General features: G+C 61.2%; 1 protein-coding gene across 1 annotated transcript in view; it reads left to right on the top strand.

The window, feature by feature from the left end:
• Window positions 1–8,703, top strand: part of WNT7B (Wnt family member 7B) — a 50,758-nt gene extending 42,055 nt beyond the window's left edge. The window contains exon 4 of the mRNA XM_032139169.2: window positions 5,795–8,703. Within this exon, the coding sequence (XP_031995060.1) occupies window positions 5,795–6,274 (480 nt within the window). The 3' untranslated portion in view covers window positions 6,275–8,703. The remainder of the gene's footprint in view (window positions 1–5,794) is intronic.
• The last annotated feature ends 2,496 nt before the right edge of the window (window positions 8,704–11,199 follow it).

Here is an 11,199-nt window from a genome sequence, read left to right as displayed (position 1 = left end):
GGGAAGCAAGTAGGGCCTGGCACAGAAGAGATCTTGAACACCAGGCCAGGGGTTTGACTTTCTCTTGTAGATGTGGAGGTTATCATGCAGGTGGTTATTAAGTTATTGTTGGGTGGGTGGATGGGTGGGTTGGTGAGTGTATAAGTGGATGCATGGATGTATGAGTGGATGGAAGGATGAGTGGGTGGAAGTATTGGTGGGTGGGTGGATGGATGGGTGGGTGGGTGGATAAGTAGATGAATGAAAGGATGGGTAGGTGGATGGATGAGTGGATTCATGAGTGGATGGAAGGATGGCTGGAGGGGTAGGTGGTTGGAAGGATAGATGGATGGGTGAACAGATGGATGAAGGAATGAGTGACACAGCCAGCATGTGAGCACTAGTCTCCAGGTACAGGCAGATCACAGTCCATACCATAATGGAGGCCCACTAACCTAGAGAGGCCAGAGGAAAGTGTGGGTCACCTACCTGGAGGCATCTGGGAGGACTCCCTAGAGGAGAAGGCAAGGCTGAGCCCTCGTGGAAACCACCACCACCCTTGCTTAGGTTCTGAGCAGAGCCCTTCCCACACCCCTGGAGAAGCAGCTCTCACTGTCCCCATTTTAAAGATAAGGAGAGTGAGGCTCAGTGAGCAGCAGACCTGGATGAGTGGCTCTGGAGGCCTAAGCTCGGGTCCCTGCTCGTGGGGAAGTGTACACAGCAGGGATGCGGGGAAGGGCACTCCAGGCAGAGGGAATAGCACAGGTACAGGCATGGGGGGACCCAGGTCGTGGTATGCAGTGTGTCAAGACCAGGGCCGGGTAGGGTGGTGTTGGTCTCTGGGTTACAGGTGCCATTGCAGGGCCCTGGGGCAGTGACACTGACCAACTCAAGGACCGGGATTGTGTCTGATTTAGCTCTAGGGTGCTGTGTGAACCCCAGGGCTGACTCAGAAGTGATGGAAAGACAGAAGGGAAATGGAGGCAGGCAGGACTGGCCCCTGGGGAGACAGGAGGTGGGAAAACAAGAAGGCTGGTGACGGTCCCCATGGGTGGGCAGGGGACAAAGAGGACAGCCACAGGAAAGGGCTCTGACAATGCCACCAGTGGCCAATTCTCCTACCAGCCTTGTCTCCAACAGTCGGTGAGGCCCTGGCTGGCCCATGCTTCTGCTGGGCCTTGGCCTCCTCATCTGCACAGTGGGTGCAATGCACTTTGTCCCCCCAACTCCTCACTGCCCCTCCAACAGCCCCTACCCTGTGCACCTGTGGGGCACAAGTGTGGCCTGAGTCCTTAGAAAAGGCCACGGGTGGTGGTGTCACGGTGACCCTCAGGACGGGGTCCTTTCTAAAGAGCACGGTGCTCATCAAGGCAGTGGGAGGTGGGTGTAGGGTAGGGCTTCTAGAAGTTTCCATAAGCACTGAATCCAGCCCTTCCTGGGTTGGTGCTGGGGCCCTGGCCCCATCACAGAGTACCAGGCCTGCCCCTGCCCCCCAACTTCCACAGGACCCCACTGCACAGTGAGGTGGGTGGAAAGCAGCTGACTGCCGCCACAGACAAGTGCCGTGGGTGGGGCCTTAGAGCAAAGGACATCTGTTCTCTCTCAGCTCTGGGGCCCCAAGTCCAAAATCGAGGTGCTGGTTGGCAGGGCTGCACTCCCTCCAGGCACCAGGGCAGGAGGCTTCCTGGCTCTCCCAGCATTCCTCAGCTCCCGGTGTTCCTCTGCTGTGATCACATCCCTCCAGCCCCTGCCTGTCTGTACCAGGTCTCCTCTGAGCCTGAGTCTCCTTCTCTTCCATCTCTTTTGAGACGGAGTCTCGCTCCGTTGCCGAGGCTGGAGTGCAGGGGCCTGATCTCTGCTCACCACAACCTCTGCCTTCTGGGTTCAAGCAATTCTCCTGCCTCAGCCTCCCGAGTAGCTGGGATTACAGGCGTGTGCAACTATGCCCAGCTAATTTTTGTATTGTTAGTAGAGATGGGGTTTCACCATGTTGGCCAGGCTGGTCTTGAACTCCTAACCTCAGGTGATCTGCCTGCCTCGGCCTCCCAAAGTGCTTGGATTAACAGGCGTGAGCCACTGTGCCTGGCCCTCTTCCATCTCTCATATGGACACTCTCATTGGATTTAGGGCCCACTTGGACAACCCAGGGTGACGACCTCCTCTCCATCATTTCCTTAATCACATCTGTAAAGGCCCTACTTCCAAATAAAGTCACTTGCTGAGGCTCTGAGCGGACATGAATTTGGGGGCCTGCTATGCCATTCCCCAAGCTGGCATGTGGCCCAGACTGGTGTCCCTGGTGGGCAAGAGTGAGATGGGCAGAGTCTGGAGGCCCGCCCCTGCCCTGCCCCCACTTCTACCAGACCAAGGCCCTGGCTGCCCTTCCCCAAGCTCCCTGGTGGGCTGGGGTGGCCTTTAATGGGCTGCCACAGGGTGCCTGTGCAGAAAGCTCTCAGAGCAGCCCCTGAGGTTTTGGAGACCTGAGTGCCCAGTGCCCGGCACCAGCTCTGCCCCTGGTGCATGGTCCCCACTGCTGTGTGGGGCAGGGCAGACAGAGGCCATGCCCCCAAGACCAACCCAGTAAAGGCAGGAGATTGTCCACCTGCAGAGGCCTGGGGGCCGTTGTCCGGACAGCTGAGGGCACCTCTTGGTGACATGAGGTTAGAAGCCATTGCTGTCGGGGAGTGTCAGCAGCTCCTAGAGCCAGGGGGTGGGAACCCCATTAGCTGGCCATGTCCCACGTCTTTGCACAGCCCTTCCCCGACTGAGGGTCCGCAGCGTCCTGCGGGGTGGGCATATCGTTCACACCGTTCTCATGGGAGCGCCGGCTCCGGGGAGGGGCACGCCCTCCACACTCTCTCCTCCTCAGCCAGTGGCTCATGACGTAACTTCACTTGAGGCCACATTCAATCCACTCTGTGGGCTCGTGGTCAGAGGGTGAAGCACACATGGGCTGTGTCCCTGAGGGGCTCACAGGTCAGGGCCACACTTAGGGGCAGGGACCAGCAGGCAGGGGAGGTGCTGTGGAAGAGGGTGTGAGGCACCTCGTTCCACAGCCCCAGGCCGTGGCCAGGATCCAGGGTGAGGTGCCTTCCGTCAGCCCCAGTGGCTGGAATATCGGACGTCAGGCTCCTGGGCTGGTCAGCCTCCCACTGGAAGGACTTTAGTCCACCAACCCCATGACTCCCCAGCCTGGCTATAACTGAGCACTGTTGCCAGAGCACAGGCTACAAGCCTTATTCTGGAAAGAACACTGAATCGGCCGTTTCCTGGAGCCCCCTCAGTCCCCCCCCCCCCCCCCCGCCCAACCAGGCCCCCAGGGTCGAGGAGGAACCAAGGCCTGGAGAAGCGGCCCCTGCTGCAGCCTGCAGCTCCCCTGAGCAAGATGAGCTCACTCTGAGCCCTGCCAGGTGGTCTCCCGGGGCAGGGGGCCGGTCTCAGTGCTGGCACCACCGTTGCTGTCGCTCGAATGGCCAGGGCACTGGAGAAGGAAACGGCACATTCTTGAACCCCGTGATCACTTCCTGGGAGAGGCTCTGACCCAAAGGATCCAGCCAAGCAAGGGTGTGGCCCCCCGCTCTGCAAGCAGCGGCCCAACAGGCTTTATCTGCGGATGGTCACGGGCCTGGCCCTGCAGGGGCCGATTATCCCCAGGCGGGCAGTAGCATGCAGCTGGGTTCCCTGGCCTTGATGAAGACTGGGAGACAGGGACAGGGGAGGGAGGAGGGGGAGGGATACAGGGCGCAGTACCAGAGGCAGCCATCCTGGGCCACAGCGGGAGCACTAGAGGGCAGCTTGAGCCTAGACCATGTGGCCTGCACACCCTCTAGTCTGGACAGGCCTGCTGGGTCTCCGGCCATCCAGGCCCATCTGAGGAGGGTGAGCAGCCCGAGGTGGGGTGAACTTCTCCTGGCTGGGAACTCCGAGAGGGGCCACCATCAGGGCAGCTCCTGGGGTGGCATCTGGCCTGGGGAGCATCCGAGCAGACCGTGTGGCCAGGGCCAGGGACACTTCCACGCTTGAAGGGCAGGTTAGTGGAGGGAAGGGCTTTTCCAGGAGGGGACAGATCCCAGCAGAGATGAACAGGGAGCTGGGGTGATGGACAGGATGGGGGAGGGACAGGAGGCAGGGAGGAGGTCCCAATATACTCTCTGGGGGTCGCCCAGACACCCAGTCCAGGCTCTGGCCCATGACCTTGGCCCAGATGCCCCTCAGCCCAGCCTCCGAGCCCTGCAATTCCCCAAAGCTACCCCGCCCTCTTCTCAGGACACCTGGGCTCCTCCCACCCTCAGCCATCCTGGGAGGGGCATCAGCCTCCCTCTCCCACCTCCCCCAAGTCTCTCCAGTCTCCCCAGTCTTTGTTGAAGGGCATCACTCATGCAGAGCAGAGAACACCCCAGCTCCAGGCTGCCAGCCTAGGGCCCACCCGGCACCCACCTGCCAGCCTAGGGCCCACCCAGCACCCACCTGATGAGTCTTTGGGCCCACCCGGCACCCACCTGCCAGCCTAGGACCCAGTCTTTTCCTTCATGCTCAGTGGTCTCCAGACCTTTGCTCATGTTGAACCCCTCCTGGAATGCTGTCCTCTTTGTCTAATGAGCTCCGACTCATCCATCAATACCCACACCTCCTCCAGGAAGCCCCTACCTCAAGCACCCTCACTCCAGCAGGATTAGGCTCTCCTGGGTTCCTGCAGCACCTTCACTGTGTCCCATGCTGAACTGTGAGCCTCAGAGGACCTCATGCAACCAGGCCAGGGAAGCTGCTTGGGGCAGTAGCCGTCTCTGTGGGGTTCTCTCTTTCTCTTGTACTCATTCATTCATTCATTTTCTGGGGGACTTCTCCACCAGGCTAGAGCTGGGGGCCAACAGCAGGTGCCCCATGTCCGTGAGTTCTGGCCCGAGGGACAGAGGGTGGCCAACCCCGGCAGGGCTGGGCTGCCGAGTGAGGCCAGCAGAGCTCTGACAGCTGACAAATGGCCTCTCTGCAGCTGCGGGGCGCCAGCTAATAATTCCCCATCTTCAATCAGGCCCGGCTGGCAGGGCCCTTTCGATCCGGGTAAATGAGTACCTGGGGTCAGGGCTGGCTCTGGGAATCAGCCTTCCAGGGCCATGGAGGGAGGCCCAAGGAAAACACTCGGCTGCACCCGTGGAGGGCCCTTGTGAAGCTGGGGAGAAAGAACAACAGCGGGCGGGCCGGGGCTGTTGGCTTCTCAGCACACCCGGGCCTCGCTGACCCATGTACTCGCCTCCCCGCTCACCCCTCAGCCTTGGGCAAACGTGCGCCGAGGGCCACCGCACTCCAGGCTTCCATTAAACAGCCATTTGTTAAGCACCAACTGCATGCCAGACCCTACACCAAGCCCGAGGGTGGGGAGCGGGAGAGATGGCAGGGTGGGGTAATGAGCATTTATTAAGCACCTACTGTTGCTGGGCCTACCCCACCTGCTGCCTGTGACCTGCAGCAGCTCCCACAGCCCCAAGCCTCTGTTTCTTCACCAGTGCATGACCAGGATATAGCATCTCCTTGAAGGGCTGTGAGTCTAATAAAATACCTTCAATAACTGTAGAGCAGGCTCCGCCAAGTCCTGAATATTCTCACTGCACCCTCACAACCTCCTATGCAGTGGAGACCTATTGTTAGCAGCCCCATGTAATAGGTGAGGAGGCTGAGGCTCAGAGAGGGAGAGACATTTACCTGTGGAGCCGCAAGTGGAGGAGCGGGCTCCAGGGTTGGGCTAGAGGCAGGGGTAGGGGAACTTGGAGGGGCCCAGCTTGGGCCATGCCGTGCCGAGCAGCTTCCCTGTTGCCCTCAGGTTCTAGAGGACCGGATGCAGCTGGAGTGCAAATGCCATGGCGTGTCTGGCTCCTGCACCACCAAGACCTGCTGGACCACGCTGCCCAAGTTCCGAGAGGTGGGCCACCTGCTGAAGGAGAAGTACAACGCGGCCGTGCAGGTGGAGGTGGTGCGGGCCAGCCGTCTGCGGCAGCCCACCTTCCTGCGCATCAAACAGCTGCGCAGCTATCAGAAGCCCATGGAGACAGACCTGGTGTACATTGAGAAGTCGCCCAACTACTGCGAGGAGGACGCGGCCACGGGCAGCGTGGGCACGCAGGGCCGTCTCTGCAACCGCACGTCGCCCGGTGCGGACGGCTGTGACACCATGTGCTGCGGCCGAGGCTACAACACCCACCAGTACACCAAGGTGTGGCAGTGCAACTGCAAATTCCACTGGTGCTGCTTCGTCAAGTGCAACACCTGCAGCGAGCGCACCGAGGTCTTCACCTGCAAGTGAGGCCAGGCCCAGAGGCGGCCACGGGCACCCCGGAACCCAGCGGCATTTTGCACATCCACTCCTCACCTTCCCTGCCTTGGTGCTGCCAGCGGCAGACAGAGGTGGGTGCAGAAGCGGGGAGCTCCAGGTGCAGGAGGGCACCGGCCGGGGCCCATGCCCTCTGCCCACCCCCCTGGGGCTCCTTCCTGCCACCTCCTCCCATCACCTCCTGCGGCAGAACAGCGCCCATGACCCACTGAGAGAGCAAGGCCAGGGGCCTTAGTGCTCCCCAACGGGGCCCAGCAAGTTCCCTTTCTTCTCTCTGGGAAAATGAACCTCCAGGACACACCTGTATCCCAGAGAGCAAAGTGACGATGACACTGAGCGTCCCTGGCCCCACCTGGCAGCAGGGACACAGAAAAGCTACGCTGGCTGGCCTCTCAAGACCAGTTCCCAGGCTGGGTCTGCCACCGGGCGCTGGGGCGGTGGGGACAGATGTTGACACAAATTATTTATGTTTTCTTAGTATCAGAAGAGGATTCTCAGCACTAACGCGTAGTCAGCCCTAACTCCGTACTCTGTGTCAGCCCATCCCCTCGACACCCTCTGTTTCCTCTCCCGGCCCCACCTGGCCGGCCCTCTGCCCCTGCAGAGCTGAGGCAGCCTGGGGTTGATGGGGACCACGCGGTGCCTGCGGGTCCTAGAAGTGAGCTGGGCAGGGGCTCGTCGGACCACACAGCCCTGACCGGGCCTTGGAGGAGAGCCATGGACAGGCTCCTCCACGCTGTCTTTCCTTCTTTTGAAAATCCTATCAATGGCCGGGCGTGGTGGCTCACGCCTGTAATCCCAGCACTTTGGGAGACCGAGGCAGGTGGATCACCTGAGGTCAGGAGTTCGAGACCAGCCTGGTCAACATGGTGAAACCCTGTCTCTACTAAAAATACAAAAATTAGCTGGGCGTGGTGGTGCATACCTGTAATCCCAGCTACTCGGGAGGCTGAGACAGGACACTTGCTTGAACCCCGGAGGTGGAGGTTGCAATGAGCCAAGATTGTGCCACTGTATTCCAGCCTGGGTGACAGAGCAAGAATCTGTCTCAAAAAAAAACAAAAAAAAGAAAAAATAATATCAAGCAAATCAAAATGTCACCCACGTCAGGTTCCAGGAGTGCTTCGTTCCCTCCCTCATCCTGTCACCCTCCCGGCCTGGCACTTCCAGTTTACAGAGACCCCCTTCCCCCTGGAGCCAGCCTGACCCCTGGGACAGTGCTGCCACGGGAGACAGGCAGGTGGTGAGTGGTCAGGGATATTTGTCCCATTTGACAGATGGGGACTCTGAGGCCCAGAGTGGCACAAGGACCTGCCAGAGACCCTGCAGCTCTGAGTGGAGGCTTCTACCTTTCTCCTGCCCAGCCTGGGGCTCTGGACCTGGGAGAACACATCAGGATGCCCAGGGTGGCAGGAGGTAGCTCCCATGCCTTGAGGCACTCGGTTGCTCCCTCCACTCCCTGACAGCCTCATTGGGGCCTGCACTCCCCTCGGTGCCTTTGAGGCTTTGCCTAACCCTGTCCTGGTCCTTTTACCCTGACCCCAATGCTGAGAGAATCTGGATCTAGAGCTGGACGTGTCCTTTCTGGACGCTCCCACCCGTCTCTGAGGAGCATGAGTGACAGAGGGAGGAACTTGACCGAGGCCAGAGAGGATGGTCTGCAGCTGGCTCCTGGTGCACCCCCAGTGCCCACTGCCTGGCCCCCATTTAGGGTGTGTTCTCTTGGAAGCCCGTGGGAATGTGTTCTTGAGCAGCCGACAAGCCAAGGGCCTGGGCTCAGCCTGGGGCAAGTGGGTCCCTCCTGGGCTCTGGCCCTGTGGTCCAGCCCATGTGCCCCAACCATGCCTGGATGCTCTGAGTCTGCGGGTCACCGTGAATGCCCCATCCTCAGCCTGGTCCCATCCCCTTACCTTCCCCAAGTCCCAGAACACACCTGAGTCCATAGGCCCGGCAGCCTCTGCAAGGAACCTGGTTAACTTATGTTGTTATATAGCGTTGAAATGTCTATAGTGTCTTTAAATTATTGTGACCTACACTGGGTACCGGAGGGGGGATGGCTGCGGCCCTCATCCCTCATCCCATCCCTGACCCCGATCCCCCATCCCTATTCCCCATACCTACCCCCCATCCCATCCCCCATCTCCCGAACCAGGCTCCTCCTCCTGTTTGAACAGACCCTCGGAGCCCCTGATGCCACCGAGTCACTCGCACTGTCCCTTGGCTGCTGGGCACCCCACTGAGCCCCTGCCCACCCCGAAGTCTGTCAGCAACAGGCCCTTTGCCTGGGTGAGACGGGGGTCAGGGTGGCCCAGATTGGGGTGATGGTGACCAAGGTGCTGCGTCCCCACCCTTCTGATGGCAGCCTCCCCTGGAGGGGAGCGCTCGGCCCAATAAAAGCTGTAATCGGAGAAGTGTGTGTGGAGTCCCCATGCGATGTGCCTGCAGCTGTGGCCCCACCGGTGGGGACACATGCTCTGCCCACCCAGGATGAGCCCCCGAGGCCTTCATGTGCCCCCGGCTGTCTGGCTTCCTCATGCTCCTCTGTGGGCCGTCACTCCCATCCTCACACCAGACACCCTTGCCCAGAGCCCACCCTTGAGATCAAGTCACGCCTGCCTGCCTCCAGGCACCTTTGGGCTGGCCCCACCCAGCCAGGGGCGCTGGGGCATAGGACACAGACCCTGAGGCCTTGCTGGACAGCACCAGGCTCAGGCTGCAGGAACAGGAGGGCCATGGGCCTGGCACCTGGTTACCAGGGGCTGGGCTGGAGCTGCTGTAAGAAGAAGGGACAGCAGGCCCCAATGGCCCCTGTGCCTCTGCTTCCCTCTGACCAGGGTGGGGTCTGGCTTTCAGGGTCCCTGTAGGTCCATCCAGCTGGGTCTGGTGGATTTTGGCTCCACAGCCCTGGGGCCTGCCTTGCTCTCACCAGGCCTGGGAAGGTGGCATGAGGCCCCCAGAAGCTCAACACAGCCTGCGGCTGGCCACAGGCTCCGCTGCTCCTCCCCAGAGCCTGGCTGTGGCAGGGCCTCCCAGCCTGCAGCCTGCGAGAGCCATGCACACGGCGATGCACAGCGCTTCCCCGAGGGCCGGAGGCATGTGGCAGGGCCGGTTTGGCCACTGCCCGCTGTCCCAGCAGCCTGGCATCGGGCGGAACTGCTGATCAAACAGACCCCATCCTTGCTGTGCCCAGCCTGGGCACCCACGGAGCTGGCCCCAGACCCAGATCCCCGTGGAGGGGCTTCTCAAGGGGGATGGACCCCTCTAGGGTGTGGAGGGGGCGACAGCCAGAAAAGAGTGTTGGACTCACAGTCCCAGCCCTGTTCCTTCCTGATGCATGGGCAGCCTCTGGGGCGACCCTCCTGGATGTACAGCCTCAGTCTCCCCATCTAAGAGCAGAGGGTGGCCCGGGGCCAGGACTTGGTGGTCGGTGGGGCTTGTGGGGCTGGCGTGCATGGAGCCTGGGCTGGGCAGTTTGGCAGGAGGCCCTGGTTCCCCGTGAGACAGTAAGCGAATCGGCGGCGGCGGCAGCAGCGGCACGCCGGGGTCCGGCTACTCCCACGGGGCCAGGAATGAGGAAGCCTCTGAGATGCCCGGCCCTGGTGCCCAGACTGTACTGATTTCTTGGCTCTGGTTCAACCCCCGCCCAGTCCCCTCGGGCTGCCCTGCACATCCTCCTGGGGGGCCTGCTGGAGGCCTCGCCCTTGCTGCTGGCCTGGCCCAGGGGCCCACCTGACCCCAGCCCCAGGCTCCGCCCCTAAGGCTCATATTTTGGGAGCGTTTCCCCCTGGCCAGCCCCTCACACCCCCACTCAGTGGCTCACTGCTGCATGGGGTGGTGCCCCCACGTGCTTAGCCCTGGCCAGCCCTGCCCTGCAGGTGTCGCCCACACCAGGGGCCTTCCTGCCCTCTGATTGGCCCCAGCGGTTCCCACACCAGGCCTGCCACCCGGCTGCTCCCAGGCATAGGCCATTCCTGTGGGCTTTGCTGGGTAAGGTGTGGGGACCGATGGCTGGAAGGGCTGGAGTTCTGGGAGCCCATCTCTCCCCAGGCTCGCTGGCTAGTTCCTTTGCAACTTCAGTTCTGCCCTGGGCTGGCCCTGACTTCCGACCCCTCACCCTTCTCCCCACTTCTTCTGTGGTGCCTGTGCCCACAGCTGCCAGTGGTGAGGCCAGTGGCCCATCTGGGGGGATGCAACAGCTGACGACCAAGGCAGCCTGGGAGCGAGGAAAGGGTTTTCTCTGCACTCACTCCAGGCCTCTGAGCCTGGGCTTCCCGCTCTGTAGAATGGACATAAGGGAACAAAACCTCTGCCCTGCTGCCACCTGGTCCCCTCCTCCTCTCTTGGGGGATCCACGTCCTTCCCTGGCTCACAGCTGAGCAGCAGCCCTGGCTCACACCCTGCCCTGTCCCACAGGGCTGCCCGCACCATTCACTTGGCACTGTCTGGTGGCCAGAGCACACAGGGGCCTTGTGGCCCTGGAGGGCAGAGGATGTCTCATTGGTGTATCCTTAGAGTCCTTCCTGACCCACTGCTGTGCGCACAGCCCATCCCCTCCCCGCCCCCCTGCAGAGTGAGCCCCAGCCCTGCCTTTGCTTCCGCTGGCTCTTCCCAGGATGCATCCCACACTTTTCCTTCCCTGACTCCGGCTTGCAACAAGCTGGCTGTAGAGTCTTGCTCTCTCCTCCTCCCCTGCCTCAGCTCCCACCCTTAGGGGCAGGGGTCCTGTTTCTGTGACGACCCCTGTCTCCCAAGCTGGCTGAGGTCCAGCACACCCCCGTGCTAGGCCTTGGGCCTGTTCCACCTGTGTCCACGACCTTCACAACACCCCTTCCCCAAATAGGTCAGTGCTAGTTCCATTTTACAGACGGCAAAACTGAGGCACAGAGAGTAAGGGAAAC

This window comes from Hylobates moloch, unplaced genomic scaffold (assembly GCF_009828535.3).
Source record: "Hylobates moloch isolate HMO894 unplaced genomic scaffold, HMol_V3 SCAFFOLD_19, whole genome shotgun sequence".
NCBI lineage: Eukaryota > Metazoa > Chordata > Mammalia > Primates > Hylobatidae > Hylobates > Hylobates moloch.
Note: the sequence above shows the minus strand (reverse complement) of the source record. Positions and strands in the feature narration are given on the sequence as shown.